Source organism: Bos taurus, chromosome 1 (assembly GCF_002263795.3).
Source record: "Bos taurus isolate L1 Dominette 01449 registration number 42190680 breed Hereford chromosome 1, ARS-UCD2.0, whole genome shotgun sequence".
Taxonomy (NCBI): domain Eukaryota; kingdom Metazoa; phylum Chordata; class Mammalia; order Artiodactyla; family Bovidae; genus Bos; species Bos taurus.
Window position 1 is genome coordinate 66,800,602 of NC_037328.1, and position 19,285 is coordinate 66,819,886.

Below are 19,285 nucleotides of genomic sequence, written 5' to 3' on the forward strand. Positions count from 1 at the left end.
TTGGACCATGGCTACAATTTCTTCCCTTGAAAACAAATAGCCTCATTATATGTGGAGTGGATGGAGCATATTTTCTTTTAAAGTAATACCAAATCCAAAAATGCTTCACTCTTCCTACTACATTTTACATACATCAATCCCTGCACTGGGTTTTCCAAACTAGATGTTCATTGTACCCACCCCCATCCCATCCCAAGAGTAAATATTATCTCTCTAGAGAATAGAAATGGACAAATTTTGCCAAAATCTTTCAAGGAGCAAACATCTTATCACATAGGTGGAAAGGGCAGAAGTACGAAATCTTAGCAAAAAGGATAGGATAAATAAATGTGATAAAGCAAAGAAAGTCAATTTGTATTTTGCAGTTTATTCAGGGCTCTGCAAGTTGGTACACTCCAGTTTTTGGTTCTGTTGACCTCCTTTGGATTCAGCCCAATTCCATCAGTTAATTTCAAAGGATAAAACAATTTTCAGTTCATTCTTTCAGATTTAATAGATTTTGCCCTTTGGGAATCTTTGAAGTGTTAGAGAGGACATGTAAACATACTTTTCCAGAAAACTAAAAAGTAAGAATTTTGTGGGTTTTAACTACATGTAAAGTCCTAGGATCCTGGTCCCCCAATCTAATTCCTAATTAGAATCATGTAGGTGGTAATAGTGGAGAAGGCAATGGCACCCCACTCCCGTACTCTTGCCTGGAAAATCCCATGGACAGAGGAGCCTGGTAGGCTGCAGTCCATGGGGTCACTAAGAGTCAGACACGACTGGGTGACTTCACTTTCACTTTTATCTTTCATGCATTGGAGAAGGAAATGGCAACCCACTCCAGTGTTCTTGCCTGGAGAATCCTAGGGATAGGGGAGCCTGGTGGGCTGCCATCTATGGGGTCGCACACAGTCAGACACGACTGAAGCGACTTAGCAGCAGCAGCAGCAGCAGGTGGTAATAGGGCTTCCCTGGTAGATCAGTGGTAAAGAATCTGCTTGCAATGCAGGTGGCCTCGGTTCGATCCCTGGGTTGGGAAGATCCCCTGGAGGAGGGCATGGCACCCTACTCCAGTATTCTTGCCTGGAGAATCCCATGGACAGAAGAGCCTGGTGGGCTACAGTCCATAGGGTCACACAGAGTTGGGCACGACTGAAGCAACTAAGCAGCAGGAGCAGGTGGTAATAAGGAGCATGTGAATCTAGGAGGCATAAAAAGCCCTATTATCGGAAACCAGTGAAACTATATGAAACGATATACAAAAAAAGTTTCATGATCAGATACGTTAGAAAAGAAGCAACTGTGAAGGGTAGTTAATGATATGAAAATTTATGGAAATAACTAATCACCTAACTTAAATAACCTGACTGAAGGTTCTAAGTTAACAACTAATAACTCTAAATATCAAATAGCCCACAATTAATATTAGGAATCATATAGAATGTCTCCAATTATGTTACCATGACAACCATGCAATTCTACCATGAGACTGTAAGGCTATTTTTTTATAAGATGGCTCTATTCGGATTCTAACTGCAACTCCCATCCCCCTAAAAAGTTAAAACCTTCAATTGCTTCTAAATGAAGGATCTTTATTCCTACATGCCCAAGGCTATCTTTACTCCCTCCTCCCCTTGGTTTGTTTCCTTTTGCTAGTTCTGTTTCCCCTCCTAGTTCCCTCCAAGAATCAACATTATTGTATACCTTCCAGCTCCTGTCATTTACCACTTCTTCAACATTCAGTTCTGACTGCATCCATTTCAACTGCAAGAAAAGGAAAACAAAAATGAAGTTATGAAAATTTAAAGAACTAAAACCAAACTCTATAATGTTTTCCTAACAAAACCAGCTGCTGCTCCTGCATTTTTTGTCAATACTTAGGTTAGATTTCAAAACCTTCTTTGATATTCTTGTATTTAATCAATTGTAAAATCTTATAAAGCCCTAGTTCTCAAGCACTGCTGCATATTATTGACAGCTTTAAAAAAATAAGAAAAACAGAAGAAAAACAAATGGCCAATAAACCTATTTTTAAATGTACACTCTTACTTATGCAAAAAGAAATGCAAATTAAGTCATAACATGACCAAAAACATTTTTTAAAGAAGAAACCTGATAATTCCAATAAAACCTAGTATTAGTGAGGGTATGGGGAAAGATACACTCACATATATTTTTTTGTAGAAGTACAAATTGTTGTAACTTCTATAGAGAGCAATTTGGTAAGACTTAGCAAAAATGTAAATTCCCATGTCCTTTAACTCAGTAATTCCAGTTTGACTTATTGATCCTACAGTATAGATTTGCAAAGATAGCACAGAGAAACAAAAGAAAAAAAGGACAAGGAGGTGGCAACCTGATTTGAATAAAAGAAAAAAGAAATTGGAAGAAAAACAGAAGGGGGATATAAAAGGCTCAAGTAATTGAGAAAGGGATGGATTTTCCATACCTTAATCATACGGCCAGAGGTCTGAGGTCTAAAATGCTAAAAAGTCTTTCTAACTTTCTTTTTAACTGCCAACCTAATAACTCCATCAAAAAAGTAGCTAATCCCACTGCCAGGTCCAGATGGCAGGGCCCATCATACTCCTAGTTACCTCTGCTCAGAGAGACTTGACAGAAAGGAAGCTAACTAGTTCCAGGAGGAGAACCTTGAAGTATTCAGGAAAATTAGCAGAAAACAGGAAAATTAGCAGAAAAAAAGTATGAACTACAGGTTGAGGCAGCCAAGAAGTTAACAGCAGGATGATGTTCTCAGGCCAGGAGACTTAGGGGAAAGAATGCCAGAAAGTTAGACAAGATTTGGGCAACAAAGAGGTGGGGACCCAGACCAAAGCACCTAACCATAAATTAGGAGTACAGCTCAGACAGGTTTGAGAAATGTGCATCTAACACTAATAAGACTGGATGTGGTACTGTTTCAATGCTCTTTGTCAACTCCCTTCTTAGATTCAAAACTTGGTATCAGGAGTATGCACCAGAATATAGGATTGAAACCATGAACAAGGAAGGACAGCATGTCTGCTGTGCTGCGGAGTAGTAACAAGCCTGAGGAAGCCTGCCTGCTTCAACGAGAACAATCTCAGTTTCAGATTTTAATCAGCTATATAGACACAGAAATCATTAAAGCTTCACTGCTCTGTCAAAGCCCAGATTTTCTGCCAAAGAAGTAACAACTTCAAAGAACAGTGTTACAATAGGCCACTAAGACAGTGTTTAGAATTGTTCTCAAATATTTAAATGGGTGTCCTGTAGAAATAGGTTTAGACTTATCCAGAGGGATGATTAAGGATCAGTAATTACATGCTACAAGGAGACAGATTTTCACAATAAGAAAATATCTGAACAATCCCAGCTGTCCAAAAAGAGAATGTACTGACACATAAGACTGTGCATCCCCTGGATTCTCTTAATACTGGTTAAACAAAAGGTGGAAACCACTGGTTGGGTGGATATTGTAGAGAGAATTAATGGAATGAATATGGAGTCCCAGAGATTCAAACAGGAAAGAATCTGCTACTTCATATCAGTCAATATGTTACCTCTTACATATATTATACAATTTAATCCTTACCCTCCAAAATAAAATAAAAGATATTAAGTATCAACTCCATTTTACAAACTGAAATTCAGAAGTTTCATATTAATTAACAAGATTACAAAACCTCCAAGTGGTAGATGGATTTCCTCAGAGCAATCTGCCTTTATAATCAATGTTTCTTCTATTCTTGAACATGGCAGACATTACAGCCAGCTTCTAATACAATTTCAGTGACACCAACAAAATGCTACCTTTGAGATAGTTGTTTTTGAGACTCTGGGTCTTACACAGGTAAAATTCCTCTCAAAAGCTATGAACAGGTGACAGCAGATACATAGTTCCAGCAAGGCTTTTTTGAGGTAAGGGTTAGTTAGGGTAAAGAACTGGGAACTTTCAGATTGGCAGTGTATGCAAATAAACTATTCACTAAAGTAATCAGAATTTGATTATTAGTCACAACGCAATGGCACCCCACTCCAGTACTCTTGCCTGGAAAATCCCATGGACGGAGGAGCCTGGAAGGCTGCAGTCCATGGGGTCGCTGAGGGTCGGACACGACTAAGCGACTTAACTTTCAGTTTTCACTTTCATGCATTGGAGAAGGAAATGGCAACCCACTCCAGTGTTCTTGCCTGGAGAATCCCAGGGATGGGGGAGCCTGGTGGGTTGCCGTCTATGGGGTCACACAGAGTGGACACGACTGAAGTGACTTAGCAGTAGCAATGTAAAAACACCGACTGAATTCAGAGTTAGAAGAAATGGATTCAAGTCCAGTCCCACTACTTACTAGTTTGTGACTCTGGGGAGTATCTCTGAGTCTGTTTCCACATATAGAAAATGATGAGGTAGAGCTGGAACATCTTTAAGAGCTGCCTCTTTCTGATTCCATAACCTTCATAGCAAACTTGAAGAAAAAATCCAAGTTTCCTTATTTGCTCAAGTACTACCCATGGTTACCTTCTATTATAGTCCCATGCAATGTCACAGGCTAGAAAATTACCTTTCATAACTCACTGGCTGGTTTCCAAAACGCCTCCTAAGATGACCTTTACAGCCCAAGTTCACTGAAGAAACCCCTGCTGACTAATGAATGAGCAGGTGTGAAACATAGGGCTGAAGCAGTCATCATGAACATAGGGAACAGTAAAGGTAGTAGATGAATCCTGTATCCAGTGAGACATACTGCATCAGTAGGATGACTAAGAAAGTGCACACACTCACCTGTGTGCAGCAAAAGACAAGACTTGAGAGAGACAGCAAGGTCCCCTTCGCTACATCCACTAAACAAAGAGCAAACTTCACAACTTGTTCAGTATGAAAACATGATTCTATCTCACACTGGATTTTCAGTTACCCAACATGCAAGGACCAGTAAGTCACCTATTATGCCATCTTAAAATGCAGACAAGATTTTGGTAATTATACAGCAGTCATGTTAAGAGAAGGGCTTCTCTGGTGGTTCGGTGGTAAAGCATCTGCCTGCAACGCAGGAGACCTAGGTTTGATCTATAGATTGGGAAGACCCCCTGGAGGAGGGCATGGCAACCCACTCTAGTACTCTTGCCTGGAGAATTCCATGGACAGAGGAGCCTGGCAGGCTACAGTCCATAGGGTCACAGAGTTGGGACCTGACTGAAGGACTAAGCAGCAGCAACAGCATGTAAGAGAAAGCCCCTGTTCTTAGGGAATAACCAACATATGTAGGGGTAAAAGAGTATAATGTGTATATTCTCAAATGGTAAGAAAAAAAAATGTGTATGGAGGGAGGGGGAGGAAGACAGGGAACAAGGGAGGCAAGGAGGAAAAGGTAGGAAGGGTGGAGAGAATAAATTGTAAAGCAGGTGGAGCAAAATGTAAACAAAAGGTGAATGTAGGTAAAGGGTACATAGGAGTTCCTTGTACTCTTTGTGCAACTTTTCTGAGAGTGTGAAATTGTATCAGAATAAAGTTACCCCTTGAGCTATTCCCTCACCAAAAGACAGTAATGCAGTCCAGAAAATAAAATATGGTATACATTTCCACTGTTTTCTTGACATGCCACATTTAAGGGCTATAAAGAAATTGCTCTGCCTCATTAACTCTACTCTGAAGTCCACACTCATCTATATTATAGCTGACTTTAGGAAAATAAGGCTTCCTCTGACATATCACTCAGTGGACGCTCGGTGTTTTCCTAAAAGGGAAAATGGCAGGGATGGGAGATGAAATAGAAACAAAGGAGAGTCTGAAAAGAGTCAAAGACTCATACCATCTTTTCCATAGCAAAGAAATAAACATAAGGAGGTTCTAGTGTACCTGGTTATATTTAAATAGTACTGTACTATATTTTTACAGCTGAAGAGGGTAATATCCTGAAGCTAAACATCTGTATTACATTTAGCAGGTTTCTACAGATGAAACCAGAGGTAAATATTTTTAAACTGTAAATATATTTTTTAAATGTTTCTTCTCAATTCAAGACTCAAAATATAGATACAGATGTGATTTCCACATATTTTAACATGATGTTGATCTGTATTAATCCTTATATCTTTAACTGTAGAATATATAAAGGAATGGAAATAACATGATTACGTGCTTCTTTTAGCTAAGGCTGCTACATTACATACAATCATGAAATACACATTAATTTACCAATTAATACTGAAGTGCAATAAAATAAAGCCCATTACGAATGAAGTACTAACCTCGTGGTCATTTTAAGTAATAAGCATATCTTACTCTGGATTTTTCATATTAAAAACTGCTTTTATTTTGAAGGCTAAGTTTGGAAACCTTGCCTTAGAAATGTAAACCTTATTCAACTTACCTTTGTCTGTTCTTTTCTAAGTTGCTTTAATAACGTTAAATCATCCAAATTCTTTTCCCTCTCTTCTCGGAGCTGTTTTACTACTGATGAGGTCTGAGCTATACAGTTTTTTATGACTCTGTCCCTACTGGCATGGGCCTCCATCAACTAAAAGAACAAAGAAAGAAAAAGGGAAAGAAAAAAATCACACCAATTTGTCACATTTCAGAATTTTTTAATTTTAGACTACAGAAATGTAAGACTTTCTAAAATAATTTTTTAAAATTGAGTCTACGGAAGAGAAGTTTGTGCTGAATGAGCTAGATCAAAGGCAGGAGCTCTGAGGGTGGAAGTGAGAGGCTGCGTTGTCCTCTTCCTCACTATGCTCCCAGGCCTCCCTGCTTCTCTTCCCACACTCCTCCTGCTGGGCTTCTCATCTCAGTGTCCTTCTCTCTGAACCCCTTTCTCTGCCATTACTGCATCTGTGTGTTCATCTACCCTATACCTACTCACACACACTTTCTGAGCCACTTACTATTGCTGCTCTTTCTCTTTTTTTGTCCTTTCTTTTTTTTTTCCAGCCTCACATTGTCAACAAGTGCAAAAAGTTATGAAGTAAGTGATGTAGTGAAGTCTTTAGTTACAATAAAGAAAAAGAATGCTACATTTACCTATGTCAGACAGAACTCTTTTCAGGATTTTAAAGTATCAACCAGGAAAAACTGTAAATGAAGTAGAGATTGTTGATTCCATCAATTGTGCTAACAGTGGTTCACCTCCAACTAAAATTTAAATGCTGGCTTGCTCCAGGTAATCACGTTGTATCATTCCTTTTTCAGTCCAAAGGGAGAATACCTTAATGCTATGCTAGTGACAGTTGTAATAGAAATAACCTAACCATTATATATATCTTAAATATATAAAACACAGGACTGACAACCATTCTATAAGCATTCTTCATAAGTTATTTGAAATAGATCTCTTGAATGATTATATTGGAACCCTGTGATTAAGAACTACTGGTCTAACAGATATCAAGAAAGAACAAATCTTTATATTTCTAGAGAGTAATACTAAAAGTACATTACTTATAAGTTGTACTCATGTAAAAGGAATTGCCTAATAGACATTAATCCCACCTATAATAAATTTCTCTAATATGCTAATTCTTTTCATTGTAACATTTAGGATTCACAAGGACAGCCTCAAGGCCCATATTTACTAGCTAGTATGCTACGTCTGTTACTTATTAACTCCTTCAGGTATAATTACAGAAAATTAAAGGAGGCATTGAGGGTACAGAACTATTCTCCCCCAGACAGAATAACCGTCAGAGTTAAGAAACTCTCCCTGAGGTTGTGTAAGACTGGCTAAATAATTAGCTTTACAGGCTTCAGTTCCCTCTTTTGTAAAATTATTGAATTATGAGTAAATAATTGCTAATACCCCTTTCCACCTCTAAAATTTAGAGGCAACATGACTCAATATATTACTCAGATGCTAAATGCTATTTAATTACTTTGATATTTTGTCTAACTCTGCCAGCAATTGGCCAAACAGCATTAGCATCAACTAGAAGTCTAACACAATATTCTCATTTTTCTATCTACATTTTAAAATCAAATTCAGATTGTACGCTGCTGCTGCTGCTGCTGCTGTCACTTCAGTCGTGTCCGACTCTGTGCGACCCCATAGACGGCAGCCCACCAGGTTGTATACATTTTATTAAATATTCAGGAATTCTCTTTTGGTCTCTCATCAGTTTCCTTCCGCATTTGGGCTTTCTTCCAGTTCCCCTCCTGAACGTGGCACCTTCCCTGTGGATACATTTCTGGATGCTGACTATGCTCCTACCCTCACCTGCTTACTTTTCCTTCACATGAGATCCTCTGTGAACCCACAACCATGTAAACAGGAAGGACGGGGTAAATCATCTTTTACTCAGTATTGTCAATTATTTTCAAGATCATCCTTCAATAAGATTCAAACCTAAGAGTATGCAAGAGGAACATTCATGGACTTCTGTGCATGTATGTCAAAGAAATGAGGACACCAGATAAGAGTAATAGTTGGTGTGACATAAACCTACCAGAGGAAAAAAATAACACAAAACCAGGCTTATTGGCTCATCAGTATCAGATGCTTGAGGATTTGGTCACATGAGAATTATTTCTGATATATAAAGTGTTTATCAAAGGAACTGAGATAATATTTATTAAGAAACTCAGTATGGTAAAACTGTGGTTAGAGGAGAAAAATCCTGAAGGATAATCATATCATAACCATATTTCCTTTGATTTGGGGAAAGCAATTTTGAAATGAAGACATTTGGGGTGGGGCACGAGAATGATTCAAAACGAGTCTAAAGTGGGTATACCTAGAACTTCCCAGTTTTATTTTATTTTACCACAGCTTTGAGAACTTCTTTCGGTCTAAAATTTTCATCTTTTCATCTTTTTTTTTTTTTTTGGCTGCACAGCTTGCCAGATCTTTGTTCCCTGACCAGGGACTGAACCTGTACCCTTGGTAGGACAATTTATCTGTGGCTTTTCCTTCTATCCTGCCAAATGTTTCTTTTCCCTTTCCTGATGAGTAAGGGAAGAAAGAAGATACAGAAAGTGTGAAGGGTTTTAATTCTTCCTTATATCAGCTGTCTAGCTTTTTTAACACTGATTCATTCAAAGACCCCACTTTTATCTCACTGTTTTACTTGACTGTTTCATTCTCTCCTGTTTTCTTTGATCTATAAGGTTTCCTTAAGTTAGAGTCTGCCCACAAGGGGAGACTGTTTTCATTTCTTAGAACCATATCTCCCCATTTCTTAGAACCATATCTTCCCAGACTATTGCTTAAGATCACACATTTTCTTTAGTTTGTAGAAACCAGATCAAAACTTTTACACACCTTCAGGTGTGGGCAAGAAAACGTGAAGATTCCATTCTTTTTCCACAGTTTAATTATATGCCAATTGATTTCTTATTTTGCCTGCAAAGAAAGACATAAAGGAAGCACAAAAGACTCAAAAGATAGACTTACTGACTCATAAAGTTGTTTACAGGTTTGGCTGGCATCAATTTTCCCTGCAAAGGAAGCTGTTGGAACCGTAGTGTTTAATTCATGTACTATTCTGTCATCAATCGTCCTCATCACCTTGAGTAATTCCTATATAATATTTAAAATAAAAGAATAATAATTTGAATGGAAAGTTAAGTGATAAGACCAGTTAAGCAAAAATTAATAATTAAAGCTCTTGGATATGTTACAACACTGTATATTAGGAGTGGGGAAACCATGCTATATACAGTACAACCACAGAAAAATCTTTATGAAAAGACTGACAGGTAGTTTATGTAATAGTAATTCTAACACTTGGCACAACTCTGTTTCCTTGGCCCAAATGTGACTGTCTTAAGCGTAAAGATTTTTTTATTCATTTGTAAACCCCATTTGCTGGCACATGGTGCTTAGCAAATACTGTGTGTTCTTTCTATCTCTAGCATACAGCCAAAAAGGATTCTAAGGAACTTGATTACTTCAACTTGTCCAAAACAATCCAACATAATTGCTTGCTCTATTCCCTCTTTGTCGCTCTCTCTAAAATGTGGTGCTAGATAGAAAACTTCTATAAAGATATATAAAAAACCATCAGCAGTGATTAACATGCAGAAATTAATCTATACTCTCTTAGGCCCCACCCCCACCCCACCTTTAGGCTTTTTGTTTTTTAGTTTTTTACTATGAGTATATATTATTTTTGTAACAAAAACAAGTATGCTGCTAGCAAAGGAATCAAATCTCTTTGTGGTTTTTTGTTCATACAACAAGCAGAAATTAGCTTTACCTTTTCTCAGTTACCCAGGTTCACATTTCCCAAGAATCTCTCCCCTCTAAAAGAGGCTCCAACTCTCAAAAAAACAATCATCAAAGTACAAACACCAAAAGGGCAGAGGACTTAGAAAGACTCTGATGAGTACCCCAACCCAGCGTAGTCCCTTCTCCCCACATTCTGATTAGGGTACTTCTTCTCACTTGTCACTAGAGAAGGCTGAGCATCAGCTACCTCCTGACTCCAGATAATATCAACTCTAGAACATTTCTACTATATACCCTTCTCTTTCTCTTTTAATACACTCCCACCTCACCCCAGCCCCACAAAACAATCACTGAAAAGCATCAAGAAAATAGAAGTGTATAATACTAGGTATATATATATTTTTTTTTCAATATAATACTGAAAACATCTAACAAGTTAACATTTAATATTAATGTGTATTAAACCATCTTTGCTTGATTCTCTACCTCCTTCAATATATGAACCTATTTCTTTGCCAAACTTAAATCTAGGATTGAAATCAACTTCTTCATTTCTTCCCTCAATTTATTTATTGGGCATACTGAAAATGACAGTTTTTCATCTGAAAATTGGCACGAGTGTGAATTTTACAAATTATTTAACCATAAGATTATGTCAACTTATTTTTTATTATAGTTTATTTATAATATTATATTAATTTCAAACATATAATGTATTGATTCAGTATTTTTATAGATTTTACTAAATTTAAAGTTATTATAAAATATTGGCTATATTCCCTTTGCTGTATCATCCATTTGTTAAAATAAGCTTTTATTATGATTAAAGTATTAATTACATAATCATTTTAGAAAATTAGAAAAAAATTTAAAGAAAATAGAATTATCCATTGTTAACCATTATTTAGTTTTTTCTATACATATCTGCAAATATTTTTATTAAAATGTGGTACTATATAACATTTAAAAGTCCTACTTTATGAAATTATACCATGAGCACTTGCCCTTGCTATCTTGAAGATATATTTAATACACACATAAATATTCCATTCAGTGGGGATATCACAACTTATTTGACTAGCCTATTATTCTTTAATTAGTAGTTTAATGTCCTTTTCCAGAATCCAATTTTGAAGTAAAACAGCTTGTAAAAGGCTCATAATTTAAACTAATAAAAAGAGGCAAATGTCAGGTCTAAAACCAACTTCTTGTATCACCTCTTCTTGTATCTTTCTATTTTGGTCAACGGTATCAAGATTCTCTGTAATCTGGAATTCTTAGGGGATAATCTCAACATACTAAGCAAGCATCACATTAAATAATGTCTTATACACAGTAGAGGATATATAACGTCAATAAGTGGCAAATTCCAAACAAACAGTGGCAGCACTATTTAGAGAGGCAAAAACTGGTTAAGTAGTAGACAGGGACCTTCCTGGCAAACTTTACCTCCCACAACTTGCCTATTAAAACAAAAAAACCTTTAAACTCTCATCTTTCCTCCTGTCTAAATCAAACTGATCCTGAGGACAAAGTTTATACCTTCCAGATAAAGCTTTCTTTGGATGAGAGTCCTCAGCGATCTTTCTTCTTCAAACATACGAAGCAATTAGAGAGAGAGAGCACAGAGTTCATTCATTAACTCACTCTTCCTTCAAAAAATATTTACTAATGTCTAGCACATGTTAGACACCATTCTAAACACCAGGGCTATAATGATGAGTAAAACAGAAAAGGTCCTTGCTCTTATGGAGCAAAATTCTCATGGGGGAAACAGACAATAAACAAGTATCCCAATAAACAAGACACTTTCAGTGCAGAAAAGTACTGCAAAAAAGAAAACTGTAGTAATGAGATGAACAGTGGGGTTGAGGGGCTAATACATTATACAGGGAGATCAAGACAGACCTCTCCAGGACATACCATTTGAACTGAGATCTGAATGACACAAATAAGGCAACTAAAAGGACATTTTGGGGAACAAGGCAAAAATTAAGGGGCAAGAACAAACTTGGGGATGTTTGAAGAACAAAAAGAAGGCAAGTGGTCTGGGAGCGAGTAAGTGAAAAAGTGGTATTAGGTGAGAGCAGAGTTGATGAGAAAGTGAAGGACAGGAGAGACCACAGAAACAATTAAGGATTCTGTTCTAAAGGAAACAGGGTTTTAGGAAAGGGAATGATATAACAGTATTTTAAAAGACAACTTCAGCTGCTAAGTTGAGAATGGAAACATTGAGCAGACTACTATGGTGGTCCAGGCAAGAGATAAAGATAGTTTGATTAAGAGGTTGGTGAACCTGGGCCTTCAGCAGTGAGAACCTGGAGTCCTAAACATTGGACAGCCAGGGAATTCTCCAAATTAATTTCTTTAACGCCATGAAACAGGAAGAGATCACTGAAGGAGACTATAGCTAATAAAGGGGGTTAACAATCAAGAAGGAACTCCAGCATCTAAAACTACAGAAGAGGACTTCCCTGGTGGTACAGTAGATAGGAACCTGCCTGCTAAGGCAGGAGACAGGGATTCGATCCCTGGTCCAGGAAGACCCCACAGAGCAAACTAAGCTCCTGCACCAACTACTGAGCCCGCACTCTGGAGCCTGCCAGGCACAACTACTGAGCCTGCGTGCTGCAACTACTGAAGCCCTCACACCTAGAGCCTGTGCTCTGCAACAAGAGAAGTTACGGCAATGAGAAGCCATGCACTGAAACTAGAGAGTAGCCCCCACTTGCCACAACTGCAGAAGAAAGCTCACATGCAGCAACAAAGACCCAGCCCAACCAACAAAATAATAAAGAAATAAAATTTAAAAAATAAAACTACAGGAAAAAGACTGTGATGTCACAGAACTGAAAAGAAGAGAAGTTTCAAGGCAGGAACAGTCAACTGTGTTGAATGCTAGTCACTCAGTTGTGTCTGACTCTTTGCAACCCCATGGACTGTAGTCCGCCAGGCTCCTTTGTTCACAGGATTCTCCAGGCAAGAATACTGGGGTTGGGTAGCCATTCCCTTCTCCAGGGGCTCTTCCAGACCCAAGGATGGAACCCGGGTTTCCTGCACAGCAGGTTGGTTCTTTACCATCTAAGCCACCAGGGAAGCCTGTTGAATGTTACTAGAAGTAAATAAAGATGTGGGCAGAAATTAACTTCTTAGATTTAACATGATGGAAATTACAGGTCATCTTTACAGGAGTCATTAAAATAGAGTGTTTAATGGACTGAACAGTTAACATGGCTTAAGTATAGAGGGTAAGACAAAGTATGGTGTAAAATGAGGCCCACCATTATAGGTCACCTTATTGGATGTTAGTCTTTTTCCTGAGCGCAAATAGAGAACCAATGAAGTGTTTAAATACAGTGGAGTTGTATGATAGGGTTTGTATTCTGAAATGACTGCTTAGGTTCAAGTATTAACATGTGGAAAATGGATTAGACAGGAATAAGAGTAGATACAAAGAGGTTAGTTAGGAGATTGGTATAGTAATGCAGGTGAAAGATTATATATCTTCACATTTCCCAGAATTATGACTTACTTTGAACTTCAGGTTTGAGTACAATCATTAGCAATACAGCCAACTTTCCCTCTGATAAAACAATCTGGATATACTATTAAGTTCCTTTTAACAATGTGAATTTAGCAGCATTAACTAGGTAATGAATCAAACAATTTAAGTCTTACAAATGGAAACTAAAATGTGAATTTTCAAATATATCAGCCCTCTCTCTGTGTGCTAAAGATTCATCAATATAGGACCGAGTGCTTGGCTTTTAATACGGTAGACATTAGCCATATGAGGTTATTTTAGTTAAAATTAAATTTAAAATTAGTTTTTTAGTTGCATGAGCTACATTTCAAGAAGTACTCAAGAGCCACATATTGCTAGTGGCTACCATATTGTACAGGACACATTTCCACTACCACAGAAAATTCTACTGGACAGTACTGAATTCAAGATGATATAATAACAATCTCTAAACTGATAATGTACTCGTTCGGGAATTGCTGAGAATCGTAAGCTATTTTTAAGATAGGAAAAAAGATACTAGAAAAGCTCAAGGAGGGGAAAGGGAGTAAGACTTAGGAAGGAATTTCTTTCAAAATTGCAAAAAGAAAAAGAAAAGAACTATAAACTACGTCACTAGGCACAAATTTCTTTATTACAAAAAGTGCCAGGGCTGTTCAGGCAGCTCCAAGGTCTAGAGAAAAGCTTGAGCAGACCTCACAGGCTGAGAGCAGATAAGGTTAATGCAGGCACATAAATCCTGCCATTAAACCATGTGTATCATTCAAAATGAATTACTGACTGCCTACCTGATACTAGCTCCAATGACAGTCCTTCTTTCTCACAAATTCGCCAAGAAAATATAAAGAAGACACCCTTGAGCAGACATCCTACAATGAACTGCAACACAAGTCCACAGAGATAATACAGAAATATACACAGTTCAGTGGCTCTCTCTGTATAGGAGCTGGAACCCTAAATTAGCTTCTAAGTGTCAAAGCACAGCAAAAAGATAACTCTTCAAACTTTGTAGTATCTCTAGCTTCTCCTTTCACCCTCCTCAAAACAAGAAGAAATTGATACATCACGAATCTCTAATTTTAGACTGACCCTTTAAAATTATTCTGGCACTTATCTTGGAATTGTATTTCATACATTATCTTTCATTCATTTCGCCCTCTTGGAAGGCAATTTCAGTACTGAAGGACTAGCATGTCTAGCAGCAAGGAGGGGTAGAGAAAACTTCCTGTTCTCCCTACAATTACAATTATACTACACTCTATTCCTAAGGTTAATTCTTAGGTAAATCCATTTTATTGTTTTAAGAAGCTTTCAAAGTATATAAGGAGAGGTAAAAGGTCTATTACATGACAGTAAAATTAAAATGTGCTCCATAGAATGATTTGGAATTTAACCTTTCTTCTCCTCACTTTGCCTGAAGGTACCCAGAAGTAGATCCCATTCACATGGTGCTCTTTTTAGAAGACGTGCGTGGTTCCTCAAACTCCATTTTTACAACAATGTTCACAGTGTGCTTCCTGCAAGCCAGAAATACAGACTTGCCTGCAACTGCCAGAATCGTCTGCAGTCCTCTGCACTCCCAGGCACGGGAACAGAGAGCAGCTAGGCATGTTGCAAAAGAAACCATCATGGATGCTAGAAAATAGCCTATTCAGTCTATATTTAATTACCAACCAACTCAAAATTAATCCTGTAAGTTAATATTCCTATCAGAAATATGAAAACTTACATAGCCTAGGAATGCTCAGTTGATTCTGCTCAGGTAATACATGCACTGGGTCTCAGGAAGAAGGTATTTCAGGGTGTCAAGTGGGAAAAAAGCACAAATGACAAAACATCATGTGGTCAGGGAAAAGCAGGCCTATATGGCTAGACAGCAAAGTTCAAATCTATATTGGAAGTGGCAGGGGTTGGGCAGAGAGAATATGTATGAATAAGGGCAGTGGTAAGAGATTTAACTAAGCAGAATCACTTTGGGATTGGATTTTAAAGACTTGTATGCTATGTTAAGTAGTTTACACCTAGTCATACAATTCTGAAATTAGATGCATTAACCTGGTTCCAATCTTTTGTGTAATCCAAATATGCCCCTGTGCAAATTCAGAATTCCAGCAATTTTCTATTTCCCCCGCAACACATAAAACTTTCTGCCTTTCTGCCTATATACGGTTTCTTCTACCGAGAATTACCCTGGTTCTATCTACCAAAGACCCAGTTCAATTAACATCTCTTTGACTTAGTTCTCTCTGAACAGTTATAACACTGTGCTCATAGTCTAAACATCTTCTACATGTTTTATACCCTGACTTGAGCTCTTTTTATGTTTTACTCTCAATTTCTCCAAGTGCCTGGTACCTAGCAGATATCTGTTACGGATTGAACTATGCCCTCCCCCCAACCTGCCCCCATTTTCATATGTTGAAGCCCTAAAACCCAATGTGGCTGCATGGAAACAGGGCCTTTAGGGAAGCAATAAAAAGTTAAATAAGGTCAAAAAGCGTGGGACACTAATCCCATAGAACTGATGTCACTGTAAGAGGAAAAGACACCAGAGACCTCTCTCCCTTTGTGGCCACAAATGGGTCATATGAGGATAGTGATGAACTAGCAACTTACTTTGAAATGCATCAAAAAAAATTAAAAATGTGGATTGATGGATAGATTGAGGGACAGATATGTGATTTAGTAGATACAGTGAATCACTATAAAATCCAGATACTGGGTACACGAGTATTCATTGTAAACGTCTTTCAATTTTTCTACAGTGTTTGAACATCTTCATAATAAAATTCTGGGGGGGGGGGGGAAGTACCTAAATCTTTATAATAAAAATACATGATTTTCTTTTTCTCTTTCACAGTATTCAGTGCAGGGCTTTTCATATATAAGGTATTTACATACACAATGTAATGGTTTCATAGTTCTAAAAATATAAACTTTGATTCATAATTTGTGACTGTGCCAGTTATCACAGTTTATAACTTTATAAAATCCATTAAAACCTAAATGTTATACAAAACTTTTACATTTTAAAATATATATTTTTTACATTTCTGTGCCTCTGAAGCAATAGGGGCAAATGTTCTTATATTCATTCAATATGAGGTAAAATGATATGCCAAGGCCAGATCTGGAAAACCAAATCTTCTGACTTTCAACCAAGGGTATTCTCCATTATTTGTAAAGAGTTGGATATGACTTAGCAAATGAACAACAAATTCTCCATTATAAATCACACGTTTGAAAAAGAAAAACAATCTAAAAACTTCTCCAGGTTTCATTAATGAGATTCATTTTATGATGTTTTTATTTATATCATCTCTGCAAATAAAATGGTTCTCCAAGACAGTTAAGCTTCTGCCCCACTTACAATATATAATCTGACTGTCCAAAGGAAAATCAAAAGTGTACTTCAAGCACTGTTGGATGTTTCAACAGCTCAAAGATATCCTCAGAAATTTGGTTTTAGAGATTCAAATAAACACAAAGGTGGAAGCAGTTTTAAATGTTATTTAACAGTATCTTATTTTACAGATTCAAAAGTTAATTATGGAAGGGGTTAAGCGATTTGCTCAAGGTCCCAAAGCTGTTAATTGCAGGAGCAGTACTAGAACCTGGAACATTTAATTCCCTAACCAGGGCTGTTTCTAACAAACTTGAAGGCTAGCATTGCTCAATTATTTGAGCTCATTAAGTTAGATTATAGGGCTAATATGACAAGACCAAGACCACAAATGTGCCAGTTAATCTTAAACATTTCATATATGTTAGAAGCCAAGTCTTTTTTCTATCTTATTTAATATTTTTACAACTTTTGTATCTCTTGGGCACTCTGATCACATTTGAAGCCTGTTGCTGTTGTGCTGATCTAATCTGTGCAGCTTAAGTGGTGAAAAGGATGTATATAATGGTGGAAAGACCCCACACAAACTTCTTTGATCAAACGATGTTTGTCAAATAATTCAATCTGTTGAGATTACCTTCCAGAATATCTCTCCCTAAAAACGGCTCCAAGAACAAAGCTTACTACAGAGGTCAATGATACATGAACAGATTTTTCAGTATCTCCAGTTTAAAATACCCTTTTCATAACTTAAATTCAACCGTTTATCGAGACAGCAGCAAATTGTTGACTACAGTAGTAGAACTTTCATAGCACCTTGGTCAAAATCTAGACCCTTTGTTCTTTAACTCGTGGGTTAATAATTAGCCCTGGACCTCTGGTGTTTTAATATATAAAAGATACAACCTTTTTCTTAAATGTATTTTCTCTAATGGTTAGGAAGGCAGAGCACCATTGCAGGTACTAGAATTAATCGCCCCTCCAAGACACCAAAACTTCTGCCTCATCAAAATAGTAAAACAAGATTTTTTTTGTTTTATCAAGTGAACAAGCTCTCCTTCACTTTCTTTCTTGCAAATGCTCAGCTTAAAGTAGGAGGGGAATGACAGAAGCTAAGAACTGAGTTCAAAGAATGGCTAGAAGGTTGTTACAATCTCTACCCACCCGGCCGAGCTCGGCTTTGCCACCGCAGAACCACCAGAGTTTCTGGGTGCAGTTACTCAAGGACTGGGAGGAGCAGGGAGAATCATGACCCCAACGCGGCAGCTTCTTTCCCTAAGGCCAAGCTCGCGCCCCCATGACCTCCAATGGCTCGAAAAAGGAGTCTTGAACTGCCCGCTTCAGCCACAACTAGTCCGCATATCCCTCCCAGGCCAGAGCAGGGAACAGGGTCCGGGGACAAAAGGAGGGGTACGCCTGCCACGTGAGGAAAACCCCATCACCTGGAACTCGGCGAACTCCTCACAGTTCACACCGCCACTGGGCGCCGCCATATTGGACAAACACGAGGTCCCCGCCCCGAGCCAATCACCGCGGAGCAAAGGTGTCCGCGGCGCCGCCTAACAAAAAATACTGAGAGGGAAATCTCAGCAAGAAAGCTGAGTTCAAGGTTTGTCTTTTCCGCTTATCCTCATTCACACTGAAACCCGTAACGCTGCTATCATTCTTTTCATTCTTATGCGTTGAACCTGTCCTCCTGGAACTGGCCCCAGTGCATAGATAGAATGTCAGAACTTGAAGGGATCATTTGACGCCAATCCCATTTTCTTACAAAAAGGGAAACTGTTTAATGACCCCACCGACCAGATGATTCGAGGAGGAACTCTTACGTAGAAGTAAGATTTTTCTTAACTCTCTTATCCTGTCCCTAAAGCAGAGGGGCTTTTGTTCTTTAAGAATTTGATTCCAGCAAGAAATGTCAAGAAAAGACACTTCTGGCAGTATGGGGTAAGAGGTGAATGTTTAGGTGTAGAAATAGTAAAATGTTTTTATAAAAATAGGCAAATAGAAAACAAAATAGGAAACATGTATGTGAAAAAGAAAATGGAGAGGGAAATGGCAACCCACTCCAGTACTCTTGCCTGGAGAATTCCAAGGACAGAGGAGGCTGGCGGGCTACAGTCTATGGGATCACCGAGTCGGACACGATTGTGCAACTTTCACTTTCTTGTGAATTTCTCAGGTGGCCTGATATTCCCAAAGCCAACAAGAGACCAAAGCCACTCGTCACTAAGAACCCAATTATGTAGTTTTGAGAAAGGCATGTACATATTCACTGAAAACACTGAAAAA

At 37.9% G+C, this 19,285-nt stretch overlaps 1 protein-coding gene across 2 annotated transcripts in view; it reads right to left on the minus strand.

Annotated features, from left to right (window-relative positions):
* MIX23 (mitochondrial matrix import factor 23) overlaps positions 1–18,493 on the minus strand; it is a 20,753-nt gene extending 2,260 nt beyond the window's left edge. Inside the window, exons 1-5 of one of the 2 annotated variants that reach the window (XR_009490754.1) lie at positions 18,436–18,493; positions 9,351–9,476; positions 6,336–6,482; positions 4,314–4,430; positions 1,690–1,749 (exon numbers count right to left, since the gene is read on the minus strand). Coding sequence is in view for 1 of the 2 variants with exons in the window: in NM_001083389.2 (NP_001076858.1) it covers positions 1,690–1,749; positions 6,336–6,482; positions 9,351–9,476; positions 18,436–18,486 (384 nt within the window). In the remaining variant the exon portion in view is untranslated. Of the gene's footprint in view, positions 1–1,689; positions 1,750–4,313; positions 4,431–6,335; positions 6,483–9,350; positions 9,477–18,435 lie in introns of those variants that run through there. The other variant, NM_001083389.2, reaches the window with a different exon arrangement.
* Positions 18,494–19,285: the final 792 nt, after the last annotated feature.